At 32.3% G+C, this 18008-nt stretch overlaps 1 protein-coding gene across 1 annotated transcript; it reads left to right on the forward strand.

Annotated features, from left to right (window-relative positions):
* Positions 1–1064: 1064 nt before the first annotated feature.
* Positions 1065–6186, forward strand: LOC134687805 (baculoviral IAP repeat-containing protein 3-like). Its single transcript, XM_063548261.1, has 5 exons — positions 1065–1071; positions 1239–1396; positions 2560–2590; positions 4549–4659; positions 5119–6186. Exons 1-5 carry the CDS (start codon positions 1065–1067, stop codon positions 5187–5189), a joined length of 378 nt encoding a protein of 125 aa, XP_063404331.1. The 3' UTR covers positions 5190–6186.
* Positions 6187–18008: the final 11822 nt, after the last annotated feature.

An 18008-nucleotide genomic window follows, 5' to 3' on the forward strand; every position in this document is an offset into this window, starting at 1 on the left:
TCTTTGTAGCTAAACTTTTTTTGTAGACACCTCAAACCTTAAGTCATTTCCTTTGTAGCTTAACCATTTTTTTTTAGACACACTAAACTTTAATTCGCTTCCTTTATAGCTTAACCATGTTTGTAGGCACGCCAAACTTTAATTGTTTTCCTTTGTGGCTTAAACTATTTTTTTGAGAGACGCGTCAAGTTTTATTTGTTTTCCCTTGTAGTGAAACCATTTTGAGAAATGAATGTTTATGTCGTAGACAAACTTTAATTCTATAGTAATTGTAGGTGAATCTGTTCAAACCTTTTGTGAGAGAAATGGGAGTTGCTACTTCAGAACATGAAAATTACTGGACCTCCAAGTTATTAAAACGTATTTTGGTCTACAAAGAGCAAAAGAAAAAAGTAAACGCTACCGGAGAGCACAGATGCTTATTTTATAAAATATCATTCCATGCGTGTAACGACAAAAGAATTATCTATGACCAGATGAGATTGTGAATTGAAAGCATTCTTTTGAAATCAATCGAAAATCAAGAAAAAAAAGTATTGTTGCCAAAGTAAATACATGTCACTGTGTCCAAACTTGCTATCCGCAAAATAACAAAGATTAATTTCAAAATTGTTAAAGCCATGAGTATATCAAATCAATTTGCGAATATTAGCAAACTTGCAACTTATTCAACCTGGAAGGGCCAACAATCTTCAATTGTGCTAGCTCGGAAAGGGTTTAGCTATAGTGGTCAGGATTATGTAGTTAAATGTGATGATTGCGATGCTGCAGTAGATATGGAGCATGCAAATGTTATAAACTTGACAAATGAACATGCTGAAAGTTGCAGGATAAGGCAATTCATTCAACCGAAACAATCAAATCAGTCCGAACAAGCTCGGAAAGTTTTATCATCTCGCCAAACTCAACATTTATCAGAGTACAGTCTGCAAATTTATTCCGATGCGCATTTCGACAATAAAGGTATCTTCGTTGATGCTCCAGGAAACAATATACTTCAGCCAAAGTTCGACATAGCCTGGACGATTATGTTGTACCTTTTATACTTAATTGTTTTAAAATTTATGCTAGGTATTTCCAATAATTATTATAATCCTCACTTGACAGAGATTATTCTAGAAACTCGACAATAATAGTAATTATGAATGCACACCACCAAATCAAAACAAACAAACGTTTGGTTTTTTTTAAATTTTCGGCAATATACTATAATCGTTAACCATTTCCTTTGTTTTTAGAAGAGAAAAGTGAAGATAGAGTATGCTTCTATTGTGATGGTTGCCTTAGAAAAGAAGTCCTTACTTTAAATCCGTGGAGGGAACATGCTCGTTGGTTTCCCGTTTGCCCACATGTTCTACAAAGGAAAGGGGAAAGATTCGTTCATGATGTGTTATATGTAAGTTCAAGAATATCTATCAGTTTACAGTATTTGGTTACCCTTCCGGAGCACCTGAAATCTCCCCCAGCTTTTGGTGCGGTTTTTGGTGCTTACTCTTTAGTTTTCTACATGTTCTATGGTGTGTCTTGTGTACTATTATTTGTCTCTTTGTCAATTTCATTTTTAGCCATGGCGTTGTATGTTTATTTTCGATTTATGCGTTTTACTGTCCCTCTCGTATCTTTCACCCCTCTTTTACAGTAAAGTAGTTCGTGATGTACTATACAGTTGCTAATTATAAACCATTTAACAATTACAGTGAATTTGTTTATTAGGCGTACTTCTATATAGTTATCAAAGGTATCAGAGTTATAATTTAGTACGCCAGACGCGCGATTCGTCTACATAAGACTCATCAGTGACGCTCATATCAAAATATTTATAAAGCCAAACAAGTACAAAGTTGAAGAGCATTGAGGATCCAAAATTCCAAAACGTTTTGCCAAATGCGGGTAAGGTAATCTATGCCTGGGATAAGAAAATTCTATAATTGCTTTCTGCTTTAATTTGAGATGCAACTAGTGAATGCACAATGCTTTTCGTAATAGAATAAATATATGAAACTGAAGGACCGTTTTTTGTATAAATTTATAGATAATAAACCCATTTCAGTTGTTCACATTTGATGATAGAATGTGTAATGTCTTGTTTTTCCTATAGAGTATAGATTGGTTCCCAGCTACACACACCGTTAGGACGTTTTACAACAGTTATAACTGACCATTTGCATGTTATACTTACAAATTACAAAAAATGGATAAAATATTTACAAAACATCAGTCCAATTAAATACAACGCATAAAAAGAAAAGGATAGGAGAAACACAAATGAAGCGCCACAATTTCTTTTGGCATACTCTCATTTTTAATATCCGACGTAGTTAATTGTGGTACGGATACTTGCTCAAACAAAAGCATAGAAATAAAACACAATAGAAGTGTGAGCAACACAACAAAGGTAATTATACATAAACATTACTAACTTTTATTTTTTAATTTGTGGCATGCTTAAAAAAATGCCTTTCACATCGAATTATGCCAAGTATGTTTAAACTTAAAATTTCTGTTAAGAGGCAAATCGAATAGTCTGTATTTATTAAAATCTGATGCCATCTATTATAGGAAACTAGGATTCTCAAAAGACATCTGAAAGGTAAGCATACGAAAAGTATTTATAATATGAGAACACACGCAAAATTGTTTATTATAGGACACTTAAATTCTCAAAATACAACTTTAAGGGCATACGATACAGTTTTAAACCTGTATTTAAAAGTTGATGAAAATTTGCATATAGGCATAAAAAATATACCTTCGTGTGCCACTTTTTGAGTAAATTGAGGTCGAAATTTTGTATATTTTTCTCAAAATTCAGATTTGTGTCCGTATTTTCTTTTTCGAAAGAAAGACATAACTTTTTTGTTTTAAAAGATAAACACAAATTGCTTTTTGTTAAATTAAATAATCGGTAATTTCTGAATTTTGTAAGTAGCATTAAAAATTATGCAATTTTTATTTAGAAACAACTCATATTTATCAAATGTTCATGAATAGAGGAAAAAAAAACGTTATTTTTTGCTGCATGTTTATCAAAATTTAAAAAAATGCGCTATTTACAGTTTTATAAAATTTAGGTCTGATAATCTCCTTGCAAAATGAAACAAATTGCCGTTTTAAAAAATAGGGGTTTATGCACTCGTTTTCAAATTAAATCAGTCGAAAAATGCATGTTTTCCCGATATGTCATAGTTTGACGTCGCGAAAATAACAAGTTACGTTAGCAACGTCATTACATCCCCTGTAACTGTATCGTATGCCCTTATGGTATGCATGGAATAAGAAAATAACATTTCAAAAGCAGACACCTGCTGTTGTCTGCTCTATGGTCGGAATGTTGTCGCGTTGACACATTCCCCATTTCCATTCTCAATTTAACCTACGATAGCTCGAAATTGTACTGTACCTTGGAGTTATCAATTATATGTTAGTTTGATAAATATATAACACCATGTACTTCTGATTACTAGTCAAACTTGATGCTGTGTACGTGTCTTTATGATAATGATCATTAGTGATCAGTAGTGATTTAAACATAATCAATTTGAAGATTAACTGCACGATTATATGCTAATTTGATAAACAATTCTATATTTTTCGTGTTGAATCAAAACATAGTTTGTAACACATATTTTCAATGTAGTTTTATCAAAAATGTGTTTAATATTTTTCGCCGTATGCCATTATGGATACAACTTAAAAATATCAATTCAGTCGGATCATTTTATCTTAAACCTTACTTATAACGTATACTGATACCATTACATTGGCGTTAATATTGACTCACTTATAAGGTCTTTGCATCGGAACTAAACACATTTATTCAAAAAACAGTTGTTGACATGACACGGGTTATGTTCTTCTCATATATGTTATGATGGTATGATAATAAACCCCTAACGGGTAGGATTGTGCCTGATGTACATATGATGAAATCATAATCTTTCAGTCAGTTTAATTAAAGCTTGGAGCTGGCATGTCAGTTAACTGCTAGTAGTCTGTTGTTATTTATGTATTACTAGTATTGTCATTTTGTTTATTTTCTTTGGTTACATCTTCTGACATCAGACTCGGACTTCTCTTGAACTGAATTTTAATGTGCGTATTGTTATGCGTTTACTTTTCTACATTGGCTAGAGGTATAAGGGGAGGGTTGAGATCTCACAAACATGTTTAACCCCGCCGCATTTTTGCGCCTGTCCCAGGTCAGGAGCCTCTGGCCTTTGTTAGTCTTGTATTATTTTAATTTTAGTTTCTTGTGTACAATTTGGATATTAGTATGGCGTTCATTATCACTGAACTAGCATATATTTGTTTAGGGGCCAGCTGGAGGACGCCTCCGTGTGCGGGAATTCCTCACTACATTGAAGACCTGTTGGTGACCTTATGCTGTTGTTTTTTCTATGGTCGGGTTGTTGTCTCTTTGACACATTCCCCATTTCCATTCTCAATTTTATTTTTAAGATCCATTAGAATTTACACCAAACGGGTTTGGTAAAGCGATTATCAAGTATATCAACAATAATGGGAAAATTTGATATATTTTTCATTTAGGTCTCAATAGACCAGCAAAGATGGAAACATGTATAGTTGTAGACGCTCTAGATGCTGGGTATTCTAGATGTCTTATCGAAGAAACAATACAGGGATTTTTTCAAGAATACGGTAAGAGTAGATAATATCGTTATATTTTGACATGAAAAGAATTGATACAATTAAATTTATGTATAAATATCTTTTCACGGATTCCAAAGAAGATGTATTCTAATTCAGACATCAACCTCACTATGTATAATAAACGTAATCAACATTGAAAGGTTACATGTAGTCTTCACCGATTGACAGACATCTACAAAACCCTACATTTTTTTTATTACCCCCGAGTGATGTATTTAGCTATTGCAAATCTCACATCCGGTGCATAGGCCTGCCACTAAATGAAAAAAACTCGTTGGTCTTATATATTTTCTAAATGTTTGTTTGGATTGTCATTTAGAAAACTTAGTGTTGATTTCAAGTATTTGATAGTTTGTAAAATGTGTTAACAATATTTATTCCTTAGAAACTTATTACTTGGCAAATTTTTCTTGTGTTTTACGACTAACAGAAATTTTATTATTGCAGGAAGTTTTCCATATAGCGAAGAGATGTTTGGTTTATTAAAAAGCATCAAAGATTGGAAAACATTCCCATAGCCCAGTTACAGTTTGTGTGGATGTCGAGGGAAAAAACGATTAAGGTTACTATTAGATTTTGAACCACTGGTACAATACAAGTTTTTAGATATTCTATTTAAACAAACAAAACATTTGTTGCACCGACAATACTTTGATTTGCATGTTCACAGGTGCTAGAACATACTTCTTTTTGGAAGATATTACTAACTTGTATAGTTCTCAAATTTGAGTTAACAATTATCTTATCATAACATAAGATGAAGCCTTGAAATAAAAAAAAAACCAACAGAATGGAAAGGAAGATTGCATCTTGACCTCAGAAAAAAGTGGATACTTCGTTTGTGTTGTGTTTATATTGTTCAAAGGGAAATAATCCTAATTTTACCACGGTTTTAATTGTTGAACACAACTATTGTTGATAGAGTTTAATGATTTATTTGTATGTACTGTTATGTTTTGTTTTGTAAACATTTGTTGATACAATAAAATATTTTATACAAAAAGAATATAAGAAGAAGGCCATTTGTTGTAGATATGTTCACTTAAAACACAGTGAATAATTATTTGTGTGACAAATCAAATGTTTTCAAACTATGTGTTTGTATAATTACAAGACAAGGGCAGTGGCGGACCCAGACATTTAATAAATGTGGGGGGAGGGGCACTGACTGCCTAAGAGGGGGCCTGATCTGGTCTTGCTTCAATGGTTCCTTATATAATCAACCGAATTTTCATCAGAAAAAATCTAAATCTGCCTCTAATGGGTGTCGTGTAATATCATTATTTAAGAAATTATTAAGAAGTATAGCTTTTGAATAAAAAGGTTGACAACGATAAAGACTTTTGTTGACTTTAGGACCTCCACAAAACAGTGCGAAAATTAAAGTTCTGATATCGAACCTTTTGCATCACCATTTAATTCTCATTTGACATCTTCAGCTGTCTTTTTCACTGACCGACCAACATCGTGATACCCGTCTATTGACAATTTAAATATGTGTCGGGTGCAGGAATTGTAATAAGAAAAAAAAGTCGTCTACCAAAACCTTATAAAAATAAACCTAATAATGACGTATATAAATATAAATATCTGCATCATACTTCCTTGTTTTCTACGCATATCTCCTATAAACTAAGATATTAGTTCTAACATACACTATGACGATATTTAAGATGGCACAAGTCTATTAAAGATTGAATAAATTACATGCAAATTATGTATGTAAGTATAATTCAAATTAGTATTTTTTTACAAAAAAAACCTAACGAAAACTAATAAATTTCAATATCAAATATATTTTACCATAAAGACCATGTAAGTCTATTTTTGTTTAAGAACAAATATAAATTTACCATTAGCTTACAGTGCTTTAAGTTTCTTTTGATATATTTTTAACATTATTTTCGTAGCTTAATATCTAAAATGTATCTCAAGTAAACCCTCTTATAAATAGGCTGTTTGTTTCTTCATAAATATGTGTTTAATTAATGGCATGCTGATTCATATATATATTTTGATGAATGTTATGTAATACAACTTTAGTATTACTATTGTTAATTATAATAATGTTAATATATACATTTTTCTATATCATATTTAAACATGTTTTCCTGTTAACAAAAGTATATGCAATGAATAATCTGCTATCTTATCATTATGGTAATCGACTAACCGTACTTGGATAGTTTTACAGATTGTGTACTACGATGTTATCCTGCAATGTAACTTATCAAAACCAAATATACGGTATGCTTCAGAATTAGTGATATCATTGTAGAGAGTTTTTTCTTTCAAATGAAATGGTGAATTGTTCCATTTGAACGCATCATACTTTGGACAATAAAATTTACGGTACCAATTTTCTAGCACTAGATGCGTATTTCAACAATACATGCCTCTTCAGTGATGATCGTGGCCAAAATATTTTAAATCCAAAGCTTATATAAAAGATGAAGAGCAATAATCCAAAAGTTTCAAAAAGTATAGCCAAATCCGTGAAAGGAACACGGACAACACTTGCATAGTACCATGATAGTCTTTATGCCTTTCAGATAGGAAAGCATTTCACTATTTTTGTTAGGTTTAAAACATATTTAATGCGTTTGATGAGATGTGATGTTTAAACCAAACAATATGAATGATCAGTCAGTATTATGATTTGATAGGAGCAACATAGCTACATTGTACTGCTGTTGCTTGATTCTTAAATTTTATTTAACAAGCTTGGTTACACAATAAACAATTTGATATCAAATATAATGGAATGAATGACTATGTCTTAAAAATGATATGTTCATATGTTTATTCTTATATTATGCAGAGACTCATTCCTAGTTTTGTCATAATTTTAATTAATGTTCATAAGTATTGTTGATGAAAACTTGTTTTTTTTATTTTTCATTTCCTTTCTTAAGTGTTATAAACTGTATGTAAAACAATTTCCCCTATTTGATATACTGACTTGCTGTTATGGTTTGTAAGCATGACCGAAAAGGAACCTTTATTTGTTCGATAAGATGGGCAATATGAAAGCCATGATAATGGAATGTACGAATGGGTATTGATTGTGATACTATTATGCAAAGAGAGAAAAATCAATTTGGTCATAGGTTCAATTGATATTCATAGCTATTGTTTGTGAAAAATGATAAAGTATTTTTCAGTTATTTTTCCTTTTTCGCAATATTGCTGTATATATATACAATTATATTTAACAATTGATATACTCTCATGTAGGTTTTTTGTTATTACTTACATCAATGAGCCCTTTTAAACTTGTTTGGTAAAATGTTTAGAGATACCAAGAATGTGTATAGCATTGTCTAACTATACAAATCCTTGGGGATACGGAATGACAATGAGAATAATCAGAGTACTTTTTAGCTCACCTGGCCCGAAGGGCCAAGTGAGCTTTTCTCACCACTTGGCGTCCGTCGTCCGTCGTCGTCGTCGTCCGTCGTCGTCGTCGTTAACAATTTACATTTTGAACTTCTTCTAGAGAACCACTAAATGGAATGAAACCAAACATGGCATGAATGTTCCTTATGAGGTGCTGACCAAGTGTTGTTACTTTGTGGCCGATCCATCATCCAAGATGGCCGCCAGCGGGGGACTTAGTTTAACATAGGACCCTATGGGAAATGCATACAAATTACTTCTGCTAAAGAACCACTGAATGGAATGAAACCAAACATGGCATGAATGTTCCTTATGAGGAGCTGACCAAGTGTTGTTACTTTGTAGCCGATCCATCATCCAAGATGGCAGCCAGTGAGGGACTTAGTTTAACATATGACCCTATGGGAAATGCATACAAATGACTTATTCTAGAGAACCACTGAATGGAATGAAACCAAACATAGCATGAATGTCCCTTATGGGGTGCTGACCAAGTGTTGTTACTTTGTAGCTGATCCATCATCCAAGATGGCCGCCAGCAGGGGACTTAGTTTTACATAGGGCCATAAGGGAATACATGCAAATGTTTTGTTTTAGAGAACCACCGAATGGATTGAAACCAAACATAGCATGAATGTTCCTAATGAGATGCCAACAAAGTGTTGTTACTTTGTCGCCAATCCAACTTCCTAGATGGTCGCCATAGGGGGGACTTAGTTTAACATAGGACCCTATGGGAAATACATACAAATTTCTTCTTTTAAAGAACCACTGAATTGAATGAAACCAAACATAGCATAACTGTTCCTTTCCTTATGAGGTTCTGGCCAAGTGTTGTTTTAAAATTTGTAGCCAAATTTTATCTTTTTTTTTATGAATTCTAAAACCCAGGTTGTTTCAGGTGAGCGATACAGGATCTTGAGAGCCTCTAGTTTGTTTAAATTTGTCATTTGTTGAGCAATATGTTGTGTCATTGCAGTTTTTCACCTTCTTTTGAATTAAGATTTTTTTCTTAAGTTTATGTTTGACTTTTATATGTATATAGTAACTTAATCATTGCAATGTATCTGATAGGTTGGTTATTTAAAGCTATGGCATTGCATGTCAGATTTATCTCCGTTAAATGAAATATTTCAATCTATCTCTTGTAACAATGCCCCTGTTCTGACATACAATGTCATTTGTGCAATAGTTTGCAACTATATGGGTGTAACCCTTTTTGTGAAAAAAAAACCCTGGGCTTAATGTGCAAAGAAGTTCGATCTTATAACATTTTCACAAACAAGTATGAGAAAAAAATGGTAAATAAAGAAGTTGGGATCACATCGTGTCGATATTTGTCCGAAAAGTTATACATGTATTAGGAAAAATATATATAGAAAATACAAATTTAGCAACTACAGATGGAATAAATTGTGTCATAGTTATATAATAAATTACTCTTATGAAACTATGTTATGATAATGTGTGATTCTATCATGATTGTATTTGCTATGTCACGTTTCTCATCCGATGTCATTTGCATTATTTCATGATATTTTTTTCGAAGAATATGGTCAATGTTTTCCAGAACAAAATATATTTTAAGAATAAATTTAAACAGGAAATATGGCTACCAAATTGATAATGTTCATACTTTTTAGTCTATGGTCATTATCATTAAGAAACAATTATGTCTTATTTATTAAAATATGAATACATTTGTATAATATCAATTTGTAAATATTATTGAATAGATAATATTTTATAATGTATCATTTTGAAAACCGATTGTAGACCGTCTTGTGCTCATCCTTTTTAAACGTATATATATAAAGGCTGAATATAAATATTTTTGTCACAATTTATTATTGTTGCGTTTTTGTATTATCAATTTTCTTAAGATTCAAGATTCAAGATTCTTTATTTCTTATAAAACCAAGTAAATGGTACAGAGAAAGATATTTTTAAATACAATAACATACAGATTTTGCGCATGACAAGTTTGCACAAAAACGAGCAACAAGAATGAGAGATTGTTGATCAACCTGGAGAACATACTTCTATATTGATAATTCTAATTAATTTACACAAATTTTTCAACACACGAACATTTTTTGAAATAAATAAACTGCCGAATTTCAAAACATTTACTCGGCTTATATAGTAAGGTTTAAGAAAAGCTCTTCTACTTTCTGTTAGAGCTGTACAGTTTAAAATATAGTGAAATTCATCACCTATCTCATGAGAATTACAAAGTACACAGTACCTTTCCTGTCTAATAATTCCACGCCATCTACCGGTTTCTATAGGTAACCGGTGATTTCCAGTTCTAAACCTACATAGCGTTATTTTATCTTTATAAGGTAATAAATCTAAATATTCTTCAAATTCAAAGTTTTCTTTAAATAGTTTGTAACATAATGCTTTTGGAGAATTCTCCATTTCTGATTTCCAAGTCTGCTGAAATTGGTCAAAAATTCTTTGTTTAATGCTTAACTTTAACCATTTTGGATTAAAACTATAGTTACCCTGATTTAACCAAATATTTGAAAATCCATATTTATTTAAGATATTTTTTATACAAATCAACCATTCGAAAGTAAATCCACCATCTACGTTAAGTTTATAAATATATCTATATAGAATATTTGTCATTATTCATCTTTTGAATTGGTCTAATTGGTACCAAACGTAATTAGGGCAAGGTGTAAATAACAAAAAAATACCGAAATCCGGGGAAAATTCAAAATTCCAGTTTGAATCAGACTTTTTATTGATTCTTTAAATATAAATAATAATAATTTTTTACTCGTATATAAAATTGGCAACGTTACGTTATTTTTTCTGATAAATAAAGCAAAGTTTGATTGATATTAAATCCACATGTTTACAATATTTTTGCTTTATAAATATTTTGATATGAGCGTCACTGATGAGTCATATGTCGACGAAACGCGAGTCTGGAGTCTGGCGTACTAAATTATAATCCTGGTACCTTTGATAACTATTTACATTAATAAACGTTTGTTAACACTTTCAATGTTGTTGTTTATATATATATATAACTACTATCGCATTACAGGTTCATTAAATCTTTACACCGAGCTCGATTTAACTATTAAATATAACTTCTTTAGACATTTATCTAAGAAATTGTCAGATTCTGTATCAATATTTGAAAATGCAGTCTGACACTTTATGCACATACTAGCCTGTCTTTTGCCATATTGCAAGTAAATATATTTACAAAATCATGCTTGTAAAGTATTACATTTAGCCTCTAAATAAAAATACAAATTGTTATCATGTAAAACTAGCCAATTTGAGCTACATTGCAGACAGTACTGAACTACACACTAATTAATTTCTAGCGAGTTTGGTTTTAAAAATACTAAGTTTGAGGACCAGAACCATGAGGGACTAGAATTCCACAGAACATAAAATTGAGACATTTCAAAACAGCAAACATTTTCGTACATCCATAACAAATCAATCTTTGGAATTTATAGGCTTAGACTCCAAACAAACGAGAATTGGGCAAAGACAAATCATAGACAATGAATGAACAGAAAACAAAGAGTAATTACACACAAATGATAAAAGAGTAAAGATGTTTACATCCATTGAATATGAAAAAGATATTATTTAACAATCATGTCAAACTCCTTGAAATTAATATCATACACACGAAATATAATTTGTGTGACGCCAGTTGCATTTACAATTTTGTTCATTTGCCCTTAATGATTATTACTTTTACTGTTTAGTCTGTTTTTGGTAAGGTCCATTCGACGTCACCTTGTACTTATACATCCCGTTATTGTGGTATCGTTCTATGGGTTAAACAATGTATTATTGTCTTAAATTTTTGCTGCTGTGCTTAAGTTTGTCCTTATGCACTTTTATATTTCTTTGTTACGTTTCGTCCCCGAGGGTTTCACCAGCCCAGTAGTCAGCACTTCGGTGTTGACATGAATATCAATTATATGGTCATTTTTATAAATTTTCTGTTTACAAAACTTTGAATTATTCGAAAAACTAAGGATTTTCTTACCCCAGGAGTAGATTACCTTAGCCGTATTTGGCACAACATTTTGGAATTTTGGGTCCTCAATGCTCTTCAACTTTGTATTTGTTTGGCTTTTTAACTATTTTGATCTGAGCGTCACTGATGAGTCTTATGTAGACGAAACACGCGTCTGGCGTATAAAATTATAAACCTGGTACTTTTGATAACTATTTACACCACTGGGTCGATGCCACTGCTGGTGGACGTTTCGTCCCCGAGGGTATCACCAGCCCAGTAGTCAGCACTTCGGTGTTGACATGAATATCAATTATATGGTCATTTTTATAAATTTTCTGTTTACAAAACTTTGAATTATTCGAAAAACTAAGGATTTTCTTACCCCAGAAGTAGATTACCTTAGCCGTATTTGGCACAACATTTTGGAATTTCGGGTCCTCAATGCTCTTCAACTTTGTATTTGTTTGGCTTTTTAACTATTTTGATCTGAGCGTCACTGATGAGTCTTATGTAGACGAAACGCGCGTCTGGCGTATAAAATTAAAAACCTGGTACTTTTGATAACTATTCACATATGACGTGGCTCTGTCTTATATATTCCGGCATTGTGTTCTTGTGCTCTTGTCAATTTTTGTATTCTTGTCTTTCATTTATTAAGCTAATTAATGTGCTTTGTCTTTATGCCTTTTTGCTTGTTTTCATGGGGATTAAGATCATAACACAATATTGACTGCTGTATCCCTATTCTTGAAATGTTTACCTTGTATGTCTGTTTTGTTCACACATCGTTGTCAATATAATATAATTTAATGCGACTGCCATACCATTAAGTGGTGTATGTAGCTATAAAACCAGGTTTAATCCATCATTTACTAGATAGGAAAATGTGTGTACCAAGTCTGGCATATATACAGTTGTTTTCTGTCAATTGGTGTGTTTGCGCTTTTTTTTTTATATATTATTACGGACTTTCGGTTTGGATCTTTCCTTAGAGTTCAGTTTTTTATTATTATACGACCACAAAAAAATGTTGGGGATAGTATAATGGTATGATGTCGTCGTCGTCTGAAGACATCGAGGTTTCCGGAGAATAACTTTAGTTTACGTTAATGGACAAATTTTGCAAGAAGGTTTAATACCACAAAAGGAAGGTTGGGATTGATTTTGGGGATGATGGTCCCAACCGATCACAAATTAGGGGCCCAAAACAAGCATGTTTCTACTTTCAAGATCATAACTTGAACATAAGTATTTCAATTGCTCTGAAATTGTATCACAATGTTTAATATCTCAAGTAGAAGGTGTGGAATCATTTTCGGGGTAATGGTGTCAACAGTTTAAGAATTAATGGCCAAAAAGGGGCCACAAACAAGATTTTTTGTAGTTTCTGGACAATAAATTGTGTATATAAGTGTATGGATCTCTCTGAAATCGTACTACAAGGTTCCATAGTACAAAGGAAAGGCTGGGATCGAGTGGAAAAGGAGTGGGGTAATTGCTCCAAGGTGGATTCAAAATAATTTGGGGTCCAAATTATATAAGAGGTACATTTTTTTCCACACTTTTCAAATTTAAAATTCAAAAAATCTTTTTTCACGAAGAAATCTTTAATTGCACAGTATTGCACAATAGATTTGTAAGATTTTGAAATTTGTGTTGTGACAGTATCAAGCTTGAATATTGTGTCCAATTTGCCCCAACTTTTCAGGGTTCAACCTCTGCGGTCGTATCAGGCTGTGCTCAGCGAAGCATTCATTTTACCTTTTTATATGACAGAATAATATTAACACAATAGAATAACCAAAATGCATTAGACAGTAGAAAAGAAACCGACAATAGGATGTAAAAAAAATGAAAAAGACAAATACAAATACAGTCCACAAAACACTAGTCTACACAGATCGAGCAAAACGAACTCTACCAGTAAAATGATGATATCTACTAGTTGAAATATCCTAATCCACTTGTTCACTTGCCATCATACTGCATAATGTCTTCATACTGTTCTGAGGCACAAAATTAGCATCTACAAAGTATCGAAAATAAAGAGTGAAACCATTTTGTGTTGCATCACGTCTTCGTGCATGTTAGTGGATAGGTTGTATCTCTGTTTCGTTACTTGTATTCTGCTGGTATTCTTGTATGTAGTACCAATGTCCACAAAATTTTCATTTCTCTCCAATTTCAACATGCAGGTATAGTTATGTACAGATATAGAATTTAGAATGGAAATGGGTAATGTGTCAAAGAGAAAACAACCCGACCAAGGAGCAGATAACAGCCGAAGTCTATCAATGGGTCTTCAACGCGAGAAAATACCGAGAAAATACCGCACTAGAAGGTGGTCCCCAGCTGGCCCCTAAATAAAATTGTGTACTAGTTCAATGAAAATTGACGTCACACTAAACTCCAAAATATATAAATGAACTAAAATTAAAAAAAAAAAACATACAAGACTAACAAAGTCTTAAACCCGAGGCGGCGGTGTTATTAAACGTGTGTGAGATCTCAACCCTCCCCCTATATCTCTAGCAATGTAGAATAAAGAAACACATTGCAATACGCACACTAAAACTCAATTTAAAAGAAATCAGAATCAAATGTCAGAATCAAACTGATTGAAAGATTATTTAAGTCTTCATCATATGAAAATCAAGTACAATTCCTCCTGTTATAGGGGTCAGGGTGTAGTATCAAACAATCATAAATATATGAGATGAACATAACATGTATCATGCCAACTGTTGGTTTGTATACATTATTAAATCTGATCATGTTAAAATTATACAGTTTAAGCTTTAGAAGATTAAATATTTCTTTACAATTAAGGATGTAAACTGCATGTGCAGTATCGACTATCGATTGAACAAGTGAATACTCCGTAAATTGCGCGCGGTAGTGGATATATTTGAAGAAGAGTTGTAACCTTCGAGAATGATCACTCTTGGGTTGTCACAGGAAGTTTCACATTAGTGTTGATTGATTGATTGTTTGTTGGTTGGTTGCGTAACGTCCAATGGCAAATATTGCATGCATGTTCAGGACGACGCTTCAGTGTTAATGTCGCTACATGTATACTTTTCCCGAGCTATTCGACTGTTTCGGACGGTCCTTATACATGATGTGACTTTCGAATTTTCCGCTTTGGATGCAGGTTCCTGTTGAAGGTATATCGTGGAAAGCGATTCAAACGCACAAAATTTATAAAGTGTTACCTAGATTTTTTTTAATGGCTCGAAAGTGGAGTTCTGTCTCTTTTTATAACTGTAAAAATATTCTACGTCATATATTTCACTGTATCGTTGATTAAATTATATCCAGACGAACTAAATCATGACTCACCCGGCAGTCAGGGGTTCAAAAATAAACTTATGATCGATGCATCTGCATCGTAAGGACTGGTTGTATAGTATACTTATATTAGGGGGTAGAAAGAATCAGTTGAATTTATCTGCCATGATTTTTTTCGTGTCTCCACCTTGAAGAAGGATGAGAAATACAAGACCCAGCCTTTCAAACTCATTTAAATAGCCCACCACCTTAAAAATAAATCTCCATAATTTTATTCTTTACAACAACAAAAATGCATTTCCAATATGATCAGTATTTGCATGTACAGGATGAAAAATCAAAACTGTACATTTAAACAATGAAGCAACCTACAATTCGTTATGTTTTAATTTATACACACACAAAAAAACTATTAAAAAACAAAAAACAATAATGTTACATGTAGTAGTCCTTTAAATATATATTCTTACATTGATACCAGTGGATTATCGAATTTATCCAATCGAGATAGTTAAATTATCAATTTTTAAGTGCAAGCCGCCTCGGCAAGGACTTTAAAATATATTATTTAACTATCAAGATTGGATAAATCCGATAATCCACGAGTAACTATGTAAGAATCTGTTTCTCTAATGATTAAAAAATAGATTTTCTTTTTTTGTTAACCGAAAACCCCCTTGGAGTGCCTTTCACATTGCACGAAGTTGTCAATTTCATAAACACCAATTAGCATATTTTGATTCATACAGTTGGCTAAAAAGGTCATGACCCTTAAAATCATCCAATGATCTCTTGAGATCAGCAACGTTGATTAAAATTTTGTATACAATGGGTTCGGAAAGGGATAAATTTTGATAGAATTAGAGAATATAATATATATATCTGAAGCTTTATCTACTGTGTTAAATTGATTATCAGGATTTAAGAAAAAGTTAATTCAAAGGATCAAATTGAATAAGTTTACATGTAATGTGTCTAAATCTACTGGCTTTATAAACAACATCACCGTAAAAATTAGTATGTGATACTGAAGCATTCTAATGATGCAACCAGTCATACTTTCTAACCAAATCTTTATATATGATTGCATTTGGTAATGGTCTTGATTTGTTTAAATGATTTCCCTAACATTTACCAGTTACAGTACTGGTGAATAATAATTATGTGCAGTGAAATCTGACACATGCAGGCATAGTGATCAAGTTGTTTAAAAATATATTATCACATCGTATGTATGAGCTATTAAATGATTAACGACATATAAGGGAAATGTGGTATGAGCTATGCCGGAGTTCCAATGAGACAACTCTCCATCCAAGTCACATTTTTTTAAAAGTAAACCTTGACTGCTACTGTCTCATTGACATTTAGCACACTTTCATTAAATTTCAACACATTGTTCATATATTCTTTATCAAAAAGGTTCGTAAATTACTTATTTAAGATAATATCATCCTTTGATATTTAAACTTTTCTAAAAATTAATTTATCCGAAAAGTGTTTTTTTCTTGTCATGGGGAAAACACAGGTCAGGCACTTGTCTCAGAAAAAAATCCTTAGTGGTTTAAAGTAAAATAATTTTCTGAGACAAGTGCATGTGGGGGGAGAGATGATCTCAAAAAATTTCTCGAGACCCCATCTGAAGTATTGAAAATTTGGACACCCTTATCCTTGCTATGCCCAAACTTTTCAACCCCCCTTTATTCAGGTTAATCATCACCTTCCCTTATATTTTTGGTATATATACAATGACAAAATACGTTTTAAGAAATGTGTTCGTACACCTTGGGAGTGAAAATAGATTCATTAAACCAACTAACAGTTTAAATCACAGGCACTTGTTTCTGTCAATATGGGGTTTACTATCAATACCAGTATAAAAAAAACACAAGGTAGCTAACGGGAATTTTCAATGTGTTCGCTTCAACCAATATTTTATTACTTTCCCTTGCCCCTTTCACGAATAAAAGTACACCAGTCTTTCGGTAATTGATTTATCTTTACAATGAAACAACTCTCACGTACCTTGAGAATACCCCTCAAACAGAATAACACACTTGAGATGAGAATTATTGACCTTTTTCCAGACCATTGAATTTGGAAGGACTAAACTTCCGGTTTACTTAGGAAGTTAATGTAACACAGCAATCTGATTGGTCGAATTCATCTGGTTACCTGTTTATTTATATTAGTTACCAGAAACCAGAAAAATGTGACCAATCAGATTGCACAGTTTTATTAACTTCCTAAGTAAACCGGAAGTTTAGTACTTCCAAATTCAATGGTCTGGAAAAAGGTCAATAATTCTCATCTCAAGTGTGTTATTCTGTTTGAGGGGTATTCTCAAGGTACGTGAGAGTTGTTTCATTGTAAAGATAAATCAATTACCGAAAGACTGGTGTACTTTTATTCGTGAAAGGGGCAAGGGAAAGTAATAAAATATTGGTTGAAGCGAACACATTGAAAATTCCCGTTAGCTACCTTGTTTTTTTTTATACTGGTATTGATAGTAAACCCCATATTGACAGAAACAAGTGCCTGTGGTTTAAATGTAGACTTGAAAAAACAAACAATAAAAATTCCGGAAAATAATTCGGATGTGACTTGAATTCTATCTATGACCTTTGACTTCCTTTAC

Source organism: Mytilus trossulus, chromosome 10 (assembly GCF_036588685.1).
Source record: "Mytilus trossulus isolate FHL-02 chromosome 10, PNRI_Mtr1.1.1.hap1, whole genome shotgun sequence".
NCBI classification, from domain to species: Eukaryota; Metazoa; Mollusca; class Bivalvia; order Mytilida; family Mytilidae; genus Mytilus; species Mytilus trossulus.